Source organism: Cuculus canorus, chromosome 12 (assembly GCF_017976375.1).
Source record: "Cuculus canorus isolate bCucCan1 chromosome 12, bCucCan1.pri, whole genome shotgun sequence".
Classification (NCBI taxonomy): domain Eukaryota; kingdom Metazoa; phylum Chordata; class Aves; order Cuculiformes; family Cuculidae; genus Cuculus; species Cuculus canorus.
This window is the reverse complement of record NC_071412.1, coordinates 12,475,904-12,498,775: the sequence shown is the minus strand read 5'-3', so window position 1 is coordinate 12,498,775 and position 22,872 is coordinate 12,475,904. Positions and strand designations below refer to the sequence as shown.

The 22,872-nt window shown below is 40.8% G+C and overlaps 1 protein-coding gene across 2 annotated transcripts in view; it reads left to right on the top strand.

The window, feature by feature from the left end:
• Positions 1-22,872, top strand: part of IGF1R (insulin like growth factor 1 receptor) — a 188,384-nt gene that overhangs the window by 22,351 nt on the left and 143,161 nt on the right. For both annotated transcript variants that reach the window (XM_009565070.2, XM_009565069.2), the window contains exon 2: positions 12,408-12,953. In XM_009565070.2, coding sequence (XP_009563365.2) covers positions 12,408-12,953 — 546 coding nt within the window. The remainder of the gene's footprint in view (positions 1-12,407; positions 12,954-22,872) is intronic.

The following is a 22,872-nucleotide window of genomic DNA, read 5'->3' as shown; positions in this document are numbered from 1 at the left end:
CTGTGGTTCTGGGTGTTCTAGTGCTAAACCGGCTTTTGACAGCAGTAGCCCAATCCAGCAGTGCCCAGGGAGCAAATTTTGTTCTAATTCAGTCATCCAGGGCGTGGTAGTTGATGAGTTCTGTTGCAGTTACAAAAATTTGAGTCTGAAAAGACCCCACTCTGCCCTATACAGGTGAAAACTGACTTTTGAGAGGATGAGATCTTCAGTGACAATTATCTTTCCAATAATTTGGCTCTTCAAGAATCGGTTCAGGCTAATCCTAGTAAAGCATGTTTAGATCCACTTTTTCCTAGTGGATGCAACAACGTAACATTAATGGTGACTTTAAAGTTGTTTTTCCAGTTGTTTTGTGGATATCCACTGCAGAAAAAAAATCAAAATATCTTTAAAGAATTGTGTTCCACATAACATTCCCTACTTTTAATCAGATTTCTAACTTTGTGTTGCTCTAAGTAAATGTGGAGCTCTGGAATTGGACAAAGATGTTAGTACGAATTAAATCAATTGCTCATCTTTTGGTTTAGTGAAAGTACCAAGTGAAGAGAGACCATTTAGTGAAAAATCAGTGTTATTTAGCAGTTACTAAATCCCAATAAACTAAAACAAAAACCCCAACCAAGTCCTCCCTCATCCAATAGAAATGCAAAACGAAGTAGTTAACTTTCATTATGTGTAGGATTATTATATTTATCTGTTTGTCAACTGAAACTTAGGGGTTGAATTGCACAGGTTAGAGGCAGTCCACTGTTCTGCTCTTTCACTTGGGAACGAGAGGGAGTTAGCCAAACCGAGCTTGAGTGTGTGTTCTCCAGCTGTATCTTTAGCTATGAGTGGATTGCGTATACAAGGTATAGGGTAAAAGCGGTAATGGGGACAGAGATCTCCATCTCAGCCTTGCTTTGACAAACCTGGAATGAGTGTGTGCAGATCCCAGGGAATGGAGGTGCCTGAAGTCAAGGGTGTCTCAAAGATCCAGAATTGATGTTGCTGTTTGGTTTGGCTCCAAGTCCCATCTCCTGTAACATCTTGCATCCCTTTCTTCTAACACAAAGATATAAAAATACCCTCCGTGGACACTTGTGGAATAGACTACTGCTGTCAAAAGCTGGTTTAGAACACCTGGAACTACTGCCTGCTGAGCAAGTTTTGGCTTCAAAAGGGAGCAGAGTAGATAATCCCTGATGATGAGTTGCTGAATGAAATGTGCCGTGGCTGTGTTTCTCTAATGCGTTTTGACCTAGTGTTTTGTTGTAGACGGGTTTGTTAGAAATGTGTTACAGCAACCTTTTGCATCCTGTGCTCTCCAGAAGTACCCGCCTGAGGATGAATAATAATTCTGCTGCTGGCTCTGCCATTCCAGTCCTTTTCTCATAAAGGTGGATATTGTGACAATAATTGCAGTTGCCAAGCAATAGAACTCAGTGCAGCTAGGCTGATTAAATACCTAAACCATTTTGTTAACCAGAATTATAACATTGTGCATCACTCACTGCTTATAGGCAGTGCCTGAAAACTGTGTGGAGGGTTGGAAATCCAATGTCTTGAACGGTGTATAAATGTTAAATAGAGAGTATGGGCTTAGAGGTGACCTTGAACTTAAGAGCCAAGTGTGGACAAGCGACAGAGTAAACCGCTGTTGGCACTTTTCTTAAGTTTTCATGTTTTTTATTTTCACTGTTCTGCAGTGAAGGTCAGTTAATTGATAAACAGAAAATGTACATAGATATGTTGAGGATCCTATACTTAAGATCGGGATCTTTTCTTTATCTTCAATGAATTGAAGACCTGGAGTTCTGGTAGCTGACTGCCGAAAAGGACTTTAGATTTCTGTGCTTAAGCTTGCTTAGGTGGTTGCTTGTCACCTGCGTGCATTGGTAGTGTTTTGTGTGTGGTGAGACTTGCCCTGACTGATATTACAGAGGCATTCTGTTTTTCCTGGTTATTGTCCTGTGATGCCCTCTGAGACAATATATATCTGGTGTGAATGCTGCTGCTGTAGTATAAAGGACACTGGTTGGGCTGTGTTTGTGGTACTAAAAGCATCCAGCTGGCCAGAAAAGTGAGTTCACAGATAGAGCTACTTTTGTTTATATTTGCCTTAAACTGTGTTCTGGTGCAACTATTTTTGGTTGATAAGACCTGAACTACCAGTCAACTTGTTTCTGGTGCCAATCCACATGTTTTACCTTGTATTTGGAGGGGAAGGTTCTTTTTTTCAATCTAGTTAGCTCATGACTGGAAAGCCCCACAGCACCTGCCTATACGTAATTTAATACCTTTAAAGCCCTTTTTGGGATTGCAGGTTGGTCATATTTTAACTGCTTTGAGAAAGCAGGTTACGGCATGACCTATGTGATTTTAAGCTGTGTAGCTGCCATGTGAAGGGAGGGATGGGAGGGCTCCTTGTTCTGTTAAATAGTTTCATAGCACTGTCTTTTTCTTCTCTGCAATTACTCATTTTTTGTTTGTTTGTTTTTGTTGTAAACTGTCTTAAATCTCTGTTCAGGTGGAAGTTTGGGATAATGGAAGCCTTAGTTCAGTTTGTTAAACAAGAAGCATTGCTGTGGAAGGCCAGGGAATGTAGGATTTCTGTGCTTACGTGATGAAACACAGAGTAGTGGGGCCATGTGTTGCATATTGTTAGAAGTAATTGCATCAGACTTATGATTTTTCTATGAGTCTAAGTGGAACTTCCCGATCACTCTCTATTAAATCTTTTTGCTGAACATTATAGATGGAATTATATGTCATGGTGCTGTTTTGTCCATTTGCTTCTAATGGAGCCTAATGATCTGGCCTGGGTGGCTGGTCATTTTGAATAAAATAAATACTTTTTAAAATATTCCCAAAAAGCTTTAAAGCGAGGTGGGTTTCCTGGATTATTGCAGGATAGCAACTCAGCAGGTAGCTAAAAGCGTGGTAGCGTCTCCCTAAATGTGAGTGGCTGAGCCCAGCCACATGATGAATTTTCATTCTGGAAGAACTGGCTGATTATCCTGGCTACCCAGGTGTATATTCCATAGGCTCTATCGGCCAGTTCTTGAATCACTTGGATATGTAGACAACTGTTTTTAAAATAAATAAAATAATGCACACAACTATATATATATTTTTTTTAAAGGGGGAGGAAGAACAGTCCCCAGGAGAGTCAATTTCTGTTAAGCTCTGTTGTCATCACAGACTGTGAAACGTGGATTCAGTGTTACAAACAGCTTGTAATTCCAGTCTTCCATTTTTGCTTTAGGAGACTGAAGCTACTGGGGTAGGGCTTAAGCATTATTATCACTGTTAGAAAAACGTTTTACTCTCATAGTTATTGATCATAACATGCCACTGTCTCACCCCTGTGTTATATATTTTGTATTGAATGGCACCCTTTTATTTGGTGGTGCAGTCAGAAAAATCATAATGCTGGATAAGGAAGAGTGCATGGGGTGAAGTCTGGTCTTCCTTGAGGCTGGAGCTCATCTGTAATGATTTAGGCATTACGTGCTTTCTTCTGGAGTTTTTTTTTTTTTGTTTGTTTGACAGTTTTCTCACAGGCTGGCAAACTTGACCGTACTGTGACTCGTGAGTGTTGCAATGTCGTTTATGGTATTACTTTGGAGTTGCATTCAGGTGGTGCTTCAAACAGTGTTCCCTTCCTTGTAAATACACAGGAAGATCTTGCCAGATGTTCAAGTGTTCACCTCCAACCATAATGCTCAAACAATGGCTTTCAGTGTTTGACTTATTGAACATTAATGGATGAGGTATTTCTGGTAGGTTTCATCTTTCTGTTGGCTTTTTGTTTGGTTTGGTTTTTTCTTCTTTGGTTGAGCAGTAGAGAACCTTGCAGGCATTGTCCATAACCCAGGCACTGCAGGTCAGAGTTCAGTTTGGTGCTACTGTTACTTGGCTTGATAGCCAGGGATTGTGGAGCTCAACCACTTGAATGTTATTAGCTCTGCAATACCTTCCTTCACTTTTGCCTTTTGTACCCACAAGGATGAACAGAAATCCATGCCGACTGAGACAGTCGCTCACGTTACGCTATTTCAGGAGTAGGAGGTAACAGATGTGGCTTCAGAGGAACCCCTCAGGGGTATGTTGGGTCAGTGCAGACTCAGTGTGAGAGGGTTAGTTTGGGGGTGGCTTTGTCATGAGGATGCTTTCACGTGAGCTAGGCTAAATCCAGACCCTCTTGCTCTGGTGAGCTGTGTAGAGAAGGCATCAATCAACGTTATTAAAGGGATGCAGTCCATTTTGTTGGCTCCATTTTTGCTAAGCTGCTGTTCCTGTTGACATTCAAAGTAAAATGTTGGCAGAGAGGAGAAAAGTGAGATGAGGGACAGAAATGTGATTTATTCTGAAAGGGTTTTTTTGTATAAACTTAAGGGGAGGTTGGAGGAAGTTCATGGAAAGCAGCAATGCCAGAGATATCTTTAGCCAATGACAGCTGAAAATCCAAGAGCCAGTTTGAGTTTGTGATGTGGGTTGTAGTCCTTCTGTGTGTTATTTTTGTGAATGTTTTGTTCTGGTCAGCTTGGTAACACAGTGGCCATTGGATTGGAAATATATAGTTAGTAGAGTGGTAAAAGAAAATTAAAGTAAGATGTGTGTATTTTTTCAAGGGTTATGGGAGACAACAGGGGCATATGTGGAGAAGGAGAATTTGGTCTCTTTTTAAGGTATTTGGGCTGAATTTGACCTCTTGTGACAACACTTTTTTCTTAAAAATCTGAGAGAGAAGGATTCTGCCAAAGGAGTGATGAGTGGCACAAAGTAAATTAATGATAACAGACTGTATTTCTCAGAAATGACAACCTATGTTGCAGTATAATTTCCAGTCCCTTGAGTGTTTAGAAGATCATAGTGGTCGAGCTTTGTCCTCCAAAACTTAACTTTTAATTAAATGGAGAAAAACACCAAGTCCTCTTCCTGGGCCTTTGCTCTGTAAACAAGAATGTCCTCAAGACTTAAATTCAAATAGAAACAGTTGTTTTTTGTTTGGGTTTGAGTATTCCCTTTAATGTTTTTCAAACCAAAGATGGCAGTTTTGTGCCTAGTGCTAGAAATACAGAAGTTAAAATGCAATTACAGACTATCTTAGCAAAAGATAAAACGACCAACACATTCTGTACTGTGAGATGCCTTTTGTCCTCACCGCCCGCCCATGCAGAGAGGTATAACTTCATAAGAATTTAGTAAATGTAGAGCAGTTTATGTAGCATATTTGACGAGGAAGAATCGTTCAGTGGTTAGGGAGACAGCTTGAATCATGCGGTGTAAGATTAGTTCCCTCCCTCTCACTGGTATCGACATCCCAAGAGGTAATACAGCAGCTGGCTTCCCGGGGAAGAGATCTAGTGATTGATGTGACACATACAGGATAGGTGAGCTTAGAGAGTACAGAAATTTTGTGGGAGGTTGTGTAAGTACATTAAAGACACTAAAATATATATTTCATTCATAGTGTCACTACGAAGGCAAAACCAAGAGCTCAGTGGGTGGTGGAATCCTGTGTTAATGTAAAGTGTCATAAGCAATCTCCAACCACTGATTTCTGTGAACTCCACATTTAATTTCTTCTTTGCATAGCATGCAATTAAAGAATCCTTTGACTTCTCTAGAATTTTTTTCCCCCCCTGCGTTTGCTGAAACTTCGTGGGCTCAAAGGGAAACTGTGGTTCCTTATCGGTTCCTTCTCTATCCTTCTACCTTTGCCTTCCAAGTTCTGCAGTGAAAGTAAAGGAACAAACTAAGCTTAAGAGCAAGCCGTGGACTGCAGTACCTCTCTGTTCAGCAGTGACAAAAGTGCAAGATTTTGCTGCTTCAGGGCTGTGTGACAGTCCTTGATGGTTTTCTTAGAACAAGCATAATACTTAGCAGTGAGAATGAAGAGAGAGGTTAGAGGTGAAGTTTTACCTTTCACTGTTTATAATCTGTATGGATTTGGGTGTAGGATTTTGAGACTATTCCTTGTTTCCACTGATGTGTCCTTCTACTGCTCTTCTGAGCAATTGCATTCAGCTCCTTTTAAATCTGCTGATGGGATTTATTATATGTGTAGTTCCTTTTTCCTAACCTGATTCAAACCAGTGTTTCAGATAACATGGAGATGAGGATGCTGTCATCAGCCACGTTTGTTCTTTAACCCTCGGGTGTCTGCAAGGAGTCTTTTTGGGCCATTATTTTTTTTTTCTGACATGCCAGACAACCCCTCTATTGAGTAGATGCAGTATATAGTAACCATGTCAATGTGCAGGCCATTATACCTTGTGCAGAGCTCAATCCGCTCAGTGCAATAAACATGCTGTTTGAGAAGGGGATGGTGGCTCTGGAGATGCTTGCCTTAAAAAGGATGCTGCATGCAGTGGGTCTGGGATGACGGCTGCTGGACTGCAGCCATGTTCGGTAGCTACTTTAGATCTTTTTTTTTTCTATAAGGACCTGCCAGAGATTAAAACTGAAGAACACACGATGAAAAGGAAGTGGCTCCATTGGGAATAAATAACAACACTGTTCAGAAGATGTGCTGATCTCCCAGAAAGACCCACAGCTTTGAGCTGACATTAGTGTGGGATGACGTGGTCAAGCCTCTTTCATTTAGAGGAGTCTTGGAGAGTGCAATGCTGCTGTGTTCAGTAACATCAGCTCTTAGCTGACCAGAGGGTAGAGTATCTGTCTGGGAAAGCAGACTGCTCATTGAAGTGGAGCGTGCCCAGAAAAAGCCATTACTGGCAAAGTGAGGTTTTTCTGGTGCTGATGGTATGAGCAAGCTGCTCTCTAAAAGTAGAACTAAGCCACAATTGTTTTTTGTTAGGCCGTGTAGTTCCTTCTTTGTGTAGGAAACCATCCAGCAGTGATGGTAACACACTGTACTTGTTACCACTGTACAGAATTTCAGGGTAAACCAGAAATTGAGCAACCTCATGCCCTCCCTTCACAAAACCCTTTTGAACCTTGTGGATCACAGACTTTGTCCTCAGAATGGGTGTTTTAACCCCTGGGCAGGGAGATGATGGGGGATTAAAACAATTTCTGCACCATCAGTGCTTTCTTTCAGCAGCCAGTGTAAGGGGATAAAGTGTAGTGGGGTTTGCTTGTTTCTTTTTTTGTTCTAATGGAAGAGCTGAAGGTGTCCAGGCTTCTCATTAAAGTTTTGCACTTCTACTCTGAAGTAAAGGAAACAGTTCTCACAGAAGGGAAGTCAAGAGAGGGAAAGCAGGGAAATCGTAACTTGCTTTGGTAGCATGCTGTGAGTATACAGAAGAGGAGAAAGGTGAAGGGGAGTTGATTTTCAGATTGCTGGTTAGATGTTAATGGCAAGCAGTCTATCTGGATTCTCATTACAGACATGTAAATGACTACGCAGGCTGAGCAAGTCCCTGTTGCTAGGAAGAGCCTGACCCAGCTGGAGCAGACTTGGGTTAAAAAGGGCTTGGACTTCTTGGACGTGTGGAAGGGTTGTGCTAGGATGACTGGGTGACTCAGAGCTGCCTCGGTGCTGCTTTGTCTAAGATTTTAGGGTGGGTTGTTTTTTGTTTTTTTTTTTTGGTGTTTAGAGCCAGATGGTGATGATTGCTCCATCTGTAACTTCTGGTTAGTTGAGAGGGTATCGAGACTATTTGGTGTAGCACATCCTTTTAATGTTCACCCAGAGAAGCAAAGGGCCAAAGGGAAGTTTTAAAATCTGAAGGTGTGTATTTTTCCAAGGAAATTCTAAACAGTTGTGCTTCTATAGAATTTTGAAGTGGAGTAATAAAAAATTTGGAAGCAAGAGCTACCCCATGGTGAAATGGTTTCTTGTAGGAGACTAATTCTTCTTGTATTATAAACAGTGATTGTGTGTACTGTCAATCCTGCCCTCTGATGCCTCAGTATTGATAACTAATGAACTGCCGTGAATAGCTCTACAGCTGTAACAGATGCTGTAGCAGGCAGCAGTTGTACTGTAGGGTGAATGTTGAACAGCGGGCTTTGTGCTGATTTGTCTGCCGTAGTGTGCCATTTTGCAAAACGAATGGTTTCTTCAAAGTACTGAAGGGCAACTGGCAGGTCTCTTTAGGAGTAGCTGGTGACCTAAAATAACTACTGGATATATAAAAAGAATGAAGACCTGCTGCATGTGGCGAATGATTATTTGATGATAGATGGTGATGAAAGAACAGGCGTTTCTCAAGGCAGGGTTCTTCTCCGTGTCAAAATGTCTTTTTTTATGATCAAAATGAGCATTATCCAATTGTAGTTAAGGTGGAATTTACTGAGTCGCTGTAGTCTGAGCTTTTTTGTGTCCCACAGAGCTTCGCTTGAGCCCGCCCCGTTGGTGTGTGCTCAGTGCCCATCTGCTGTGCCGTGTTTTGTTTGCCGCCCCTGTGCTGCTCCTGGTGCCCCAGCCTGGAGCGGCGCTTATAGAGGACACTTGCCAGGAGATTCTGCCAGATTAAGTAATAGGCTGCAGGTCACATTAATTACTCTCATCGTATGAACCTGTTACGTGCGATCAATTTTCCTGGTAGTTCATTGACCCCTTCTCAGTTACTTGATTGAGCTTGGATCTGTTCTCTGTCCAGGAATGGTCTGCGAGGCCTCGAAGAGACTGTAGCGTGGAGTGGGTTTTTGTGTTGCCTTTCATAGAATCATCAAATGTTTTAGGTTGGAAGGAACGTTAAAGATCAGCTAGTTCCAGTGCCTCTGCCCCCTGTAGGCTTTGGGGTTTTACATGCCCTGCAGCTTGCCTCTGGGATTCTACCCCCAAGAAAGGGCACGAGTTGGCTTCTGTTTAGGTAGTGGGTGAAGCTCAGTACTTTTGGACTGAAGTGCTGTTTCCAGGAAGGCATTTTTTGTAGGTAAAGAACGCATTGCTTCACTTCGATAATTTACTGGATTGGGGAGTTACCTTTTAAACAAATAAATATGTATCTCTGTAAAGAACTGTTTTCTCACTCAAAAGTAGGTACTTAGGTTAGAATCAGTCTGAGAAATAAAAGGCAGTATAAGGAAAGCCTTGTAAATCTGTAAGTAGCTGAATAAAAGCAACATGGATCTGAGTATTAGTAATCATCTGGGGTGTTTTTAATGTACCCGAGACCCAAAACTATGGGGGCAGGGTAGTAAGCACATGTTGCACTTTTATTTTTTGTTAGTGAGAAAAATAAATACATAAAAATTCATTTCCACTTCTGACTTGAACATGAAACCAAGGTAAGTTATATTAGTCATAGTAAAAAAGCTCTGTAAGCTGGAATACTAAAACGTGTTAAATGGAGTATAAATGCTCTAAAGAGCGTTTGATGTGCACTTCATTCTGTCTGGCAGGCCAGTTGATATTGTAAGTCTGTATATGCTTTCTCTAAAAGGGGATCCAAAGCAAACATGGCACAGCCAAATGGAAATTGTAGCTGACTTTGAGCTCTGATTAATTTGTTTTTCATATAATCCTTTTCAGGGCAATGAGAAAAACGTGAGAAAAAGAAGATGCATTGTGGTATAATTAACTTTGAACAATGGGAACTTTGAATGAAATTTCTTCAAAAAAACCCCAAACCTGCCTTAGCTGTAATTATTTTTTCCAGTGTCAGTATGGACCAAGATGCTTGTCCTGCTTCATATTTGGGTCTCTGCAGATCTCGTTATGTGCAACGAGTTCTGTAAAACATAATTCACTAGATAAACTAATAAGTTCTTAAATCAGACAGATCAACAGCGTCCTCATGTGTAATCCATCTCTAACATTAGAGCCCACTGGACTTCATCCTTTTCCATATTAAGGGGATGAGGTTTCATAATTGAGGCGAGTGAGTGCATACTTTTGCCATAAAGTCCTAGAAATCTCATTGATTTATAAAAGCATTAAATATCTAAAATTAAGTAACTTTCAAGATGAAACAAGCATAAAGCTAAAAGCAATACGACTTTTAAAGCCCAGCCTCAGAATAGACACATGAACAGATATATAATGCTTTAGTTAACGGTTGCTGCCATTTCTCTTACAAATTGTTCTTCAGGGTATTGTAACTCAGCTGTTTTTAAACCCATCACTGTGGAACCTTGCCTACAAAATGTCAGCGCAAGTGCAAATTTTATTTCTTTAACAAAATAAAGGGCTTGGAGCAGTTAGGCTTCCTAAAATTTTACAGCAGTAAAATAATTTTGGCTACTTCTACTTTGCCGTAACAGGAACCATACTGTTCACCCTGACCTGCCGGCAGGTAGAGACAGAAACCAAAGTAGTTTAATTGGAAAAACAATGTGTGTTCTAACTTGCCTTTTTTAAAAAGGAGAAGCCCAATGTCAGAGTGTGAGTGTACTCATGTTGTCGGGCTGTGCTTTGAGCAGAAGGCACTGTCCCTTGAGGGTGGGTGGAGGAGGGGTGGTTGCTTTAGAAGAACTGAAGTTGAAAGCAAGACTTTGGAACTTAATAAAAGAATTTGATCTGGGTTGAGGTTGTCTTTCCTACAGATTCAGCAGAGTAGCCCGCACTTGAGCTGCGCGAGACCAGTGCATCTCGTACCAGGTCTACTATCCTGGAGTTTTTTTAACATTCCCCCTCTCCCATCTGGCTACTAATGCTGGGAATGCCAACCTATTGATCCTTTTTCATGTTTTCCTGAAGTTCCTAATGCTTTCCTTAACGTTTTCCAGACAGTAGTATGCGATTGTTGTGTAGTCAGTGATTGTTGTGTAGTCAGTATATACTGAAATAGAGCTTTCCTGTCTCACTGGTCGTGAAGTTACTGTTGGTACATTAGTTTTGGTGGGTTTTTTTTCTTTTTGGAGGTTTAGGGAATGATCTTTCTTGCACATAGTTGTTTCTAGTGCAGCAAGTCACATTTTAATAGGCTCTGATTTCAGCTTAGATCTTTGCAGAAGGAAGGTTAGGTAATAGTTTGTGTAGAAAACATCTGCTTTTTAACAAAGCTCTCATCCTGTTGTTTTTTACGTTGTCCCTCAAATAACAAAGTCCTTTAGTCTTTAAAAGACTTAATGACTTCTAAGGCCTTGTCAGATATTAAGAGTTGCTGTGGTTTTAGCGTGCTCATGTTCTGGATCCCTTGTTAGCTTAAGTTATTAGCCTTAGATAGTGTTGCGGGATGGAAGAACTGCTTTCTATTGTCAGCACAATTTCTGAATCTCTGGACAATTTGTCTGGGTTAGAATTTAATTTTTTTGGCTCCAGTGTTTGTTTAGACCTTTTCCCTGTCTGAGGAAAAGATGTTGTTAAAATAATTAAGCCTAGCATGCATGAAAAGAGAACCTTTCCACAAAATTGAATTGCTTGGGGTTTATTTAACTTTTGGGTTGCTTAAATAAATTTGTGTTTTGCTTTGTTTGCTTACAAGCAGCTTACTGTCTATTCTAGGGCATCTTTTTTCCATGTTTTCCTCAGAAGACCAACTCTGAGGGTTTCCAAGAGCAACAGCTCTCTGCAATCCGTAGTTCTTTGTCTTACATCAAAGTGCATTTTATGTGCCTAATTATTTCATTATTATTACGGTTTTCTTCCAGCCTCTTTACACTTTTTATTGTGTCTAATATGGAAAGACCTAATATATAGATTTATTAGCGAATATTCCTTTTGGTCATTGTTTTCTTGTGAGTGCATTGAATTGAGTCTGCTGTTTTGAAGGGAAATTCCTTGCTGTGATGCTGTGTGTTCTTGTAAATAAATTTATCCTGTGTTTCTTAGAACTCAGTAAACTTTTTTATATCTTCATGCCAAAATCAGTGAAACTTGGTTCACTGGAACAGGCAAACAGGAATTCAGTTAATTGGCTACAAATCAGCACTTTCTTTTCTTCCCAGTCGCAGTGCAGGAAGTGCTGATCAGCTTTCCGTGGATTTTGTGTTGTTGCTGATCTACTGCAAGACTGCCATTCAAGAATTGGGGCTAATTTGGCTTGTGACCCTGGGAAGAAAGAGTGATTTTGGGAAATGAGTTTTGATTTTCAGGCAGCATTCCCTTAAAACGCATGTGTCTTAAAGGGGGTGGGAGGTAAATTAGTAGTGTAATGACGGGTGTATTGCTGTTCTTGTTACTGAACTTGTTTGTGTGGCTGATCTTCTGGTCTGGTTACGCATGTCCAGATGTAATTTGAAGCAGTGTGCGGTTTATCTTGATGTTCCTCAATCGAACGTAACTCTTTTCGACAGCAATAGCAAAACAATAATTCTCTGTTTGCTGCAGAATATAGGTAGCTCGCATCTCTGTGCTAGTCCTGGTAGTGTTAATGATGATTGGTTAAATACAATGAATATTCAGTGTAGATGTAAATCAAATACTCATTTCCTATTTTAACATTGCAACTTAATTAAGAAGTTAAAAATGTTATGGCCTTCGGAATATTCTATTTCCATTCCAATTTAAAAAGACTTAAAAATGCCTTATTTGGTAACTTTCCTTTTTCCTTTTACATTTTCAGTTTGCGGGCCAAATGTTGACATTCGCAATGATATCCATGAGTTGAAACGCCTGGAGAACTGTACGGTAATTGAGGGTTTCCTTCAAATTCTGCTCATCTCTAAAGCAGAAGATTACCGCAACTTCCGCTTCCCAAAGCTCACTGTCATAACAGACTATTTGCTGCTGTTCCGTGTGGCGGGCTTGGAAAGCCTCAGTGATCTCTTCCCCAACCTCACAGTCATTCGTGGGAGGAACCTCTTCTACAACTATGCCTTGGTTATCTTTGAAATGACAAATCTTAAAGAGATCGGGCTTTACAACTTGAGGAACATAACCCGCGGGGCCATACGGATTGAGAAGAACTCTGACCTCTGCTACCTTTCCACGGTGGACTGGTCTCTCATCCTAGATGCAGTGTCCAATAATTACATCGTTGGGAATAAACCTCCAAAGGAATGTGGGGACTTGTGTCCAGGAACAATGGAGGAGAAGCCGTTATGTGAGAAGACATCAATTAACAATGAGTATAACTACCGCTGCTGGACCACCAACCACTGCCAGAAAAGTAAGATTTGTATAGATAGCTGTTTTTATTACCTCTTTCTGAAGTAAAGGTTTAATTTTGTGGTTTTGTCTTAAGTTCCGTAGCAAATTAAACTTTTATTCTAGTCGTGTGTAGCCCACGTAATGAGTTATCCAGTTACCACACAAATATGTTCCTCCCCAGCCAGTAGAGGATCATCTCACTCGATTTAAAAGCAAGAGAAAAAACAGGCCAAAACCAGGAACAGCAAAACCCCACAAACTTTTTCAGTTACTTCCCCATGGAAAGGATGCAAAGTAAGTGTAGAATTAAAGCCATTATAGCAAAACTGGAACCAGTTTTACCTCCCTTGGGGACTTTGGCAGGAGGTGGCTGTTGAATAACTTCTCCCTCTCTTTGCTGAACTGATGTTACTTGTGTGCCAGAGTCATTGCTGTGCTGAAACTGCTCACTGGGCTTTGACTTTGTTCTTTGCCTCCCTTAACATGCACCTGCAGAAGTTTGTGTAATGGTAAATTCTGTGCATAAGAACTCTTCTGCTGAGATCAGTTTTTACAGCCCAGTCTGTGGTGTCAAAGAGTCAGTGGCTATCTTGACTCTGGTGAAATTGCCCGTTTTGTTCTTATCTGCCATGACGATGTTTGTGTCTTTCTGATAGCAAGTATTAGCAAAAACAAAACCTGATCTCTTCTCACTTTTTAAAAATAGAGTAAACAAATACATACTTTACTCACATAACATGGTTACATAGCAGGCTTTTTGAGTTCATCCTGTAACTTTACGAAAGCTGAGCCCCCTGCAGTATCAGTAGGGCTTAATTACAAGCAGTCGTCACTGGGAGGAACAGTTCCTAAATTCCCCCTGCAGTCTTGACTAATGCTGCTGTAATGATAGCAAACACCAGAGTAGCAGAGAAAATGGGAACAGGGCTCTGTTAAGGTTCCCTTAATTTAGGGATGCTGTTTTTTCTAAAGTGGCTCATGGGTTGCTTGTGAAGCACTCATGTTCAATTGGAACTGAAATTCAAGTACCTTGTAGGGAGGTTTGAGTCAGCACATGCCAAAAATATTTCTAAAAAAAGGCATTTGTAGGGATATGCTTTTATCAATAATTCTTAGCAGAAATAAATAAAGAAAATAATTCTTTAATAAAGAAAAGAAAGCCCCTCAGCCTGTTACTGGGAAACTTTGTGATTTGTTTTGATTTCACGAAGAAAGTGAGCTGCGTTGCTTGCTTACCCTGAGTTGCTATGAGTCGTTAGGCTTCTGCAGGCCAAATTTATTTCTCATTAAAAGAGTGTTGCTCTTGTCTACAGTGGGTGACCCAGGTGATTCCTGTGCAGCCTCATTTTCTTCAGTGATTTGAATGGATGTAACTGGAGTGTATTTAGTGAAGTATAACAATGTACGTGCTTTCTGTTGTGTGCTCTGGCTCTTTGGAATAGACAAAAGTAATGTTCAAGAAGAGCTTGTTCACTTCCAGAGGAAAGTTAACATAATTTGGATCCCAAATGCACATGAGATCTATTTAAATAAGATGAGGTCATAGTTATACTGTGATGGCAGTGCTTTTAAGGCAAGGGGGTAGGTAGTGGTTTTCTTTCCCCATATGCTTTCATCTTCCTTTCATGGGAGATTGTGAAGAAGAGGGCAAGTATTGGAAAAGGGCTTTGAAGGGCCTGTTAAGAGCATTACTCTGGAAAAAGTGTAGGTTTAAAGTATCTTGGGGTGCAGAGCGTATAAAGAAATGATCAAGTTCTAATCAACAGAAAGTGAGAAACTTCCACCTAATTCATGTTTGTCATGATAAGCCACTGACTTCAAGGAAGAAGATTATAAATCTGCCAAATGTTCATCTAAAAAAAACCAAACAACCCAAACCCACTCCCATTCTAAAGAAAAACAAGGGAGTTAGAAATGTGCAGTTGTTCAAAACGAAGCTTTTTGTCTCCTGCTAGATGGCTTAGCCGCTTTGACAATGAACTCCTGATATCGAGAGATCTCTTGCAGTACCGAATTACTTAAGAGGTGAAAAAGAACAGAAGCAAGGACTTGTGATTTACTGAGTGTTTAAATCTGCGTTTTCATACCAGTAGAGATATGAGACCTCTGTTATTTTCCAGGGAATATTTTCCTAGTGCAGTATCTAATTTAACCCTGACATTCTCCTTGTGCGTCACAGTAATGTTAAACTGAAAATACGTCTAACACTCAGGGTTCCTTTTTTATTTTCTTTTGCTCTTGATCTGTGGAGTAGTGTATATTAAATCTCTTTTGTCCTTGTTTAGGTTTTACGCTGAAAGATCGCAAGTTGGTGGGTAAATGTTGTGTGGGAACACTTAGTACTTTAAGTAGCTTGGCTTTCTGTTTAGTTTTGCTGTTGAGTGGAAGGTGGGTTTTTTTCCTTCTTTTTCTTGCTCACAAACAAAGGAAGAACCCTGTGTTTCCTTCAATATAACTTGTGCAGGAACAGTGTTGAGGATGGAGGGAGGAAGTAGGGAAGGATATGCTGTTTGACTCAGAAATGTTAGTGCACTGTGCTATAGTGGAACGAACTGAAAAGAAGCTGTAATTTTTTTTTTTTAGTAATTTTTTAAGGTTGAATGAAAAGCATCAGCTACTCCTCTGCCAGTTTTCTTGCCCCGGTTTCTGTGTAGTATATGTTTCTCTGCCTTCGAATGCCTCAAGGCAGCAGCCTTACTAGTTCTCTTGCGTCGGAGCTGCGGTGTGCTGTGTTGGGTTTGGCATGCTATCGTCCCTCTGACTTGCACCTACTTTTCTTATGGCATACCAAGGACCAGCTGCGCTTCGCCTGGGTTGCGGATCCATGTAGAAGAATCCCTCAAGATAAAAGAGGAGAGTACTGAAGTTGTTTGCATCAGTGGTTGTGCTTTGGGGCACAGGTAGACATGGAAAAGATAAAATCTGAGCATCTAGATGTACAAAGAAGAATATGGCAGTTTTATTTCTGGCAGTTTTGACTGCTGAAAACATTTATGGAAACTGCCTGCGTCTTGCTCGGCAATCAGTGTGAGAATCAGAAAAACTGTTACTGCTGTGCCCCTTGAAAGAGTAGTCTGTGGCAGCACGCTTGCTCTGCTGATGATGAAGTTCTGAGGTCTGCTGCCTCAGTCACTAGGCTGTTGTAAGCCTGCAGAAACGGAATGTAAATTGCAACCTTGAAAGCCTGCTGGGAAGTTTAGGATCCCTTGTCTACCATAACCTTTGAACAAGTCCACCTAATGGTTCCTAAGACAGTTTTGTGTTTGCTGGAGCCCTAGGAAGTGAATAGGCAAACTGTGTGGGAAAGTAGTAGTAAAACTAGTAGTGATCCATACATAAGACCTGTGGTGTATGGGTGGATTGTTTTCCTTTTTGTTTAACTTCATCTTTATTATTCTTGCGCTTTCCATCCACTTTGCCAGTTGAGTTGGAGATGGTTTCTGTCAAATATTAGCTGAAACTCTTCTGTTCCTACTTGGAGAAAAGACAAGCTAGGGATGTGAGAGTGGGGAAGACAGTCTGCCCGAACCAGGTATGCAGAGGTGAAAGGATAACAGCACAGCCTGAAATTCTCCTTTGTGACAGAGCAAGTCAGTGCTCCTAAAAGGGGGTGGAACAGCTGCACTTCCCATAAAATAATGAAAGTGGTATTGGAAGTGCATGAGGGACCTTTAAGATTAGATTAGCTGTTGGCATAAAAAACAGTAGGTTTAATAGGCATCATAGAGAGAACATGGGTTAGGGCTGTAAGCATTAAGTACTTGTTTCAAATGAGGTGAATTTGACGTGCAAAACAATAGCTCACGTTTTCCTTGCTTCACAATACAACAGAAAAAAATCTTTCAACTTCCGAATGTGTGAAACTGAAGACCACGAAACAGGCATGTGAGGATTTGGAGGCTGATAAAGAAGCAGATGGTAGCTAGGCACAAAATGTTTTTAATGAAAATGTATCCTTATTCCTTTTTGAATTGGTTTGACAGTGGCCTGAAAAGATGTGGTGTATGTGGGGAATGAGGAACAGGAGGGAGAGAATGACAGTGAGTGGGAAGAGTGGTCCATATGTACCTTCTACTAAAATGTTTAAACATATGGAGACAGTAACATGATGTATTCTTACAAATATTCGGAATCTGCTCCTGTTTGTTTACACGGAGCTCAAGAGATAATGCAGTTGAGTGGTATCATTTGACATAGCTTCATTGACTTATGTGGTACTTACCAGTGTACGCCATCTGGGGATCTGCTCCCTGTTGATTCAGCAGAGTAGTGGTGAATGCCATGTGCTGGGCTTTTTCCTTTCTCTCCTTCTTGTTTTCCCCTCTCGGAGGAGTATTCACTGCATTCCCCTGTCTTTTAGAAATACTGAACATACTGAGTGAACTATGTAGACATGAAGAGAGAGGGAGAAGTTGGGAGCCAGAGGTGCCGAGTCAAATTGCACCTACTTTGCATTAAATGACATCTGCAGGCATTTTCCTGTTAGCTGCTACATTTTATTTTTTTTTTTTGTTTTTTCTTAAACCCTGAAATATAGTAGGAATTGTGCGTTTATATAGTAGGAATTGTGAATTCCACTTTAGAAGTTCTACTCTTTTAGCAAGCACATCTGATGTGGTATAATGTCAGGTGAAGCTGGTCTGTGTAATGTCAATCCAAACTTTGTTGATTTAAAAAAAAAAAAAGAAGTAGCATAGAAACCGAAATGTATTTTGCAGTGGGCAGTTGTTTGTCCATTTGGTTGGTATGCAAACTCTCCAGCAATAAACATCTTCAGAAAGGAATAAATAAAAGAGTAGACAAAAATTGTAAAAGGCACTGTTGGTGTCACTGACTTAGAAAAATCTGGAGCATGTTAAAAAATTTTATTAATGTTTTCATTCTGAATGAAGTTTTTCCCTGACTTTCACTCCCCCCCCTCCTGAGAAGCTTGCTCTTCAGCCAGAGGTTTCCCAGAATTTTTATTATGGCTGTGTGAGCATATTTAATTAGTAAGCTGGAATGGCCACAGAGCAGTTTAGGCCAAACTGCAGTTAATTACTGTAGCAGTGGTTTATGTTCTGAGAAAAGGGATAAAATTAAACAAATATATACTTGCCGTTTTTCTTTGTTCTGTTGCAAAATGCCATGACCTGGGAAGAATATCTTGAATCTTGCAGCCTGCAGTAGTCACCAAAAAATACTAAGTGCTGATGTTGAATACTCATCTTGGCTTCTTAGTTTCTTTTGGCATGAAGATGTGTCATGTTTTTGAGAGGACTTCAAATTTTAGAGTTTTGTTTTCCATTATTGAAAAGCTTGCTGCAATAACTGCGTCCATCAGTCACACTTTGCCATGGGTTAAAAACATCCACTTTTAAAAATCCTTTAAATAATTTATACCTTTTCCCCTCTTTTCGAAATAAAGAATTAAAAAAAGTTTGAAGTGTTCTTAAGGGTTTGTGAAAACACTTTGTGTCTTTTCTACTCTTGTGTGCACACACATACACTTTTCTCCTTACAAAACGTTGTATTTTACGCTTGCTTCTCTGTGTCAGTGCAGAGGTGTGTTATGTTCACCAGATGATGTGTAGCTGTTTTCTGCTGACCTGACCATCCATACTATTGCGGAAACTTAGTAGAAAGAATGCCAACAGAAATAACGGGGGTGTGTGTGTGTGATCGATGTGTTGTAGAACAGTAGAGTAAATATTGCCATGATTTCAGTGGAAGTACAACGCCTGGTCAGTGATAGTCGGAGGGGTGTTAATGTATATGCCCATTCAGTATGGGTAATAGAGACTATTTTGCATGGAAATCATTCTGATTTAAGAAAAATGAGCATTAGCAGTTCTGAAGTTAACGCTACCACAAACTTGCTCAAGCTAGGAAGCGGAGGCAAGAGTTTTTGCGCTTTATGTAAATGAATCTCATACTTGCAATCAAACAAGAATGTGCTGTGATTGAAAACCTGGCTGGACAGGAAGCCCCTCTGGATCCACACTGTGCTTGTCTTTCATGGCTTCAGATTTTTGCCCCACAAAACTTTGAAATCCTGAGTAATCTTTATTGCTACCGCAGTATGGGTTTACTTGAATTGTCTCATACCAAGCAACTGCTTCACTGTCAGAAAAAAACAACTATAAAAATGTAACTGGAGATCGCTTATAGGAAATAGTCGTTCCCTGGTTTTATGGGTTGTATGTATGTTAATTCCACATTTTGGTTTCTCTGATGCCTTGTGGGAAAGGGTGGGGAAGAAAAACAATGCCAGTCCTTCTTACAGGAAGATACGAAAGCATCACTAGGTTGTCATGCACAGCGTGTGATATTTCAGTGTGCAGTGCTTGAAAAGAAGTCCTGGTCTAACCTCTCCATTACATTGTGGCTCATGGGAGAAGGGAATGGACTGAGGGGCCTGAGGCTGTGAGCAGAGGAGGATAGTAATATGATGTCTACAATTACATTCACCGAGGGTTTTGAAGATGTTTATTTCAAGCTTAAAAAAACCCAAAGTTCTTTAAAACCTCAGTGACATCCAATAGGTGCTTTGAAAAGTACTATGTGTCAGTGATGTTTCAGCATTGATTGTCTGGCGCTAGCTAGGACTGGAAACAGAATGATTTTGGTGTTACTTGCAATGGTCCTGCTCTTCTTAGCAATTTGTTTTTGTCCTACAGGAGGCTGAGGATGATGTGGTGTTTAGAGAATTGTTTTTTGTTTCACCTTTCTTTGCAGCAGTACCATGTTAAATGTGCAGAATTAAATGTGCATTTAAACTTGAACCAAATCTTCTTCTGCTTAACATGGGCTTCCAGGCCCCATTGATACCTGCTAGACAAATGTTTATTAATAGGAAGACAGTTGGATTGCATACTTTGTTGCATGTAATGTAAGACTTGAATTTTATGATAAATTTGCAAAACAACTGGGAGCTGGGAATAGCTGGCAGTGTTATAGGGAAAATGTCAGAGAAATGTCAAGTGTAAAACCAGAAGAAAGCTGTGTTTTTGCTGTGTACTTGCAAATGGCAGGGACGAGGCAAACTGAGCCTGGCTTGGCATTTTCTGCAATTCTCTGTCCATGGCTCTTGTCCACACAAGGAGTCCTCCCTGTAGTGGGTTGCTAGCTTTCCGGGGGATTTTTGGTTTGACGCTTAATGCTTGCATGGATATCTAATGAGGGGTGAACTTGAGCTGCAGCCATTTAGTCTTGTATGGGGGCCCTGAAGGCTCTGTCCTCCCCCCAGCTGTACATGTTCATGGAACGTATTCATAGATCTTTTGTGATGACTGATTAGCAATTGAATTTGGCCGAAGTGGGCTGAAGGAGGTTTAGAAGTGGGCATGGGAGCAAACTCACAGAACTTGCCAGCTTACTTTTTGTAATAAGTAGGGGTAAAACTTGAGCTCAACTCTCAGTGGGAATCATACCCTCTAAAAATTTTGAATGGTAGGTGCCATTCTCCTTTTTTTCTTACCCCAAACACCCAGGAATGTAGGAGTGAGTTGTCCTAAAGCATTTTCGTAAATTGTTTTCATGTGGCAAACAATTTTTTTGCTGTTAAAGAGTGATGAAACAACCTTTGTTTAGCCTTCCTTCCCACTAATAGTGTTATTTCCCTCTCAAGTCTGTTTATGGCTCTGAGAATTAACTTGTAATAAAAAGATGCTCGGAGAGTAGTATGCTAATACAGATGGTTGAATTGGTTTTTTCTTCTGAGGTGAACTCGGCCTGGTTCAGTTGTTGACTGTCTCTTCCTCCCCCTCCCCGGCAGAGTTTTCTGCCTTTGGAATGGAATGTGCATGTGCTATCAGCTGAGCACTAAAAATTATTTAGCAAGTAGTTTGCCCACCATGAAATGGTAAGGGTCTGAGGTGCCTGTAATCCGGGTTTATAAAACTAGAAAACTCTATGCCATTCTCTCAATTTTTTTTTGTTTACCGTTTCTTGCTGGGCAAAGTGAACTTGTAGTTACCTGCTCAAAGCGTAGTTCTGTATGCCCTGGCTAATTATTAAATGCATTTGTATAGCCCTTGTTGGTGTAGGTGAGAATGAATTCAACACGTGACTTGAGGATCCTTCTTGGAAACACTGGTGTTTTTTGGAATTTGATTGCTGATTTGCATGTTCAGAGGCAACTCAAGAGTTCTCATTGTTGCTAGTTAAACTTCAGCTTCTGCTCTTAGGTGGATCAGACTTGTAGTTTGTACACCAGTGTGACCTTCCTCATGTGTTTTTTCCTTGTTGCAACATATTGGGTTTATATGCGCTTAACTGTTCCCTTCTTAATAAACAGTGCAGTGTGGCTGCCGAGTCCTTTCTTCCCACATACCCATCGTCCCATTGATAGCTTCTCTAGCTTTTATGAGCCTCACTCAGTCAAGGGGCCTGTTTCTCCTATTTTGTTTCTTTTTCCGTTTCGAGTCTGGGGGATCTATACGGATGAGTAAAGATAATAGTTTTGGGAAATGATGCCATTTAGGAAGCATGTTCGAAGTGTTGAGCACGCAGAGAAAGTCTTTTATATTGGTGCAGTCCTAGGGAGGAGGAGATGTTTTTCTATGTATAGAAACTTCCTGTATAGGATGGCGAGAGAAGGTTGCAGGGGGGTTGCCTGTCTCTTTAAGTGGGTTTATAATTGGCTAGGAATTTTTGTCAGCTTAGTCACTGCAGCATTCAGCGGATGAGGGAAAAAAACCACAGGCCCCAACCGTTACAGGCCGTGGATAGGCTCTGTCATCCCAAAGGAATGCATGTGAACAAAACACTTTGTGCGGTGCAACCGTTGGCCTAAACAGTATTGCATTCTTAAAGCAGGCTCTGAGTCACATGAAGCAGATGGATTGTTTCACTAAAATGGAAGTTATGTATCACTGAGCACCCGGATCGAGCTTTTGAGTGTGGTTCGAATAGGTCACGATATGCGGGTGTGATGAAGGGGCGTAAAGGTAAAGAAGAAAAAATAAAGCTCCTTGTTCTGTGGTTGAAATAGTTTCCGTGGCATTGAAAAGGCAGGGACGTCTTTCGCTTTGTTAATTACTAGCCTGGTGTGCCAGTTGAAAGATTCCTCTCTGGATTTCAGAAAAGCATGGTCTTAATTCTGAGGCACTTTGTGTTTGTCTGGGAAGCTCCATGCTACCCAAACTAATCCAAAGAAACCCCTGTTTTGTAGGGGTGGGGAGAAAGAAAACCCTCAAAGCTATCAGCTCTTCTCACAATGACACCAGCTGTACAGCTCTTCTTCCTCCACCCTGCCCAGCCTTTTGCCCCAAAATCTGTCTTCAAGCCGTGCTCTCTAGTGGGCACAGTGTATTGATTATTGAGAGGCACAGCTTTGTCTCTGTGGGTGGCATTACCCTTTATTTGTCTTTATCTCTTCTCTTGAGGGGATTTGAAAGGATCTGATAGGACCCTTGCCAGTCCCCAGCCTTCAAAGTGTGCAGAGGAGGAGCTGTATCTTCTGGCTAAATAAATACACAGCTGTCAAGTGAATTTTTATTTTTTTTATTTTTAAATTTTCTTTCCCTACTGTTTTTTTTTTGGGGGAATCCTCTTTAAAGAGTGGTCTGGGGTTTAAGGGAAACCCCAGCCTCCAGTTGGTTGATCTTGACAACTGCTTTGATTTGGCAGGCTGTTTGTGTTTGAAGTGGAGCTAGTTTGGAGGTCTTAATCTGTTTATCACTAAGGCAGGTGTTCCGGAAGTAATGCCTCTCCATGTAGTGTTGATTGAATCTTAGAACATTACAATGCAAAGGGAAAACATGGGCTAAATTCCCTTCAATCTCTGGAGCTCTCCTCAGGAAGGCAGCACATGAATAGGAGCTCTTTCTTAGAGGTGATGCTTTACTTTTTAAGTGCCTGATGAAGGCAGTTTGGCAGAATCAGAATTGGCTGGTCCATGTGAAACACTACAGGCAGAACTGAAATTGCAGTGAGTCACTGTCTGCTCTGTCTTT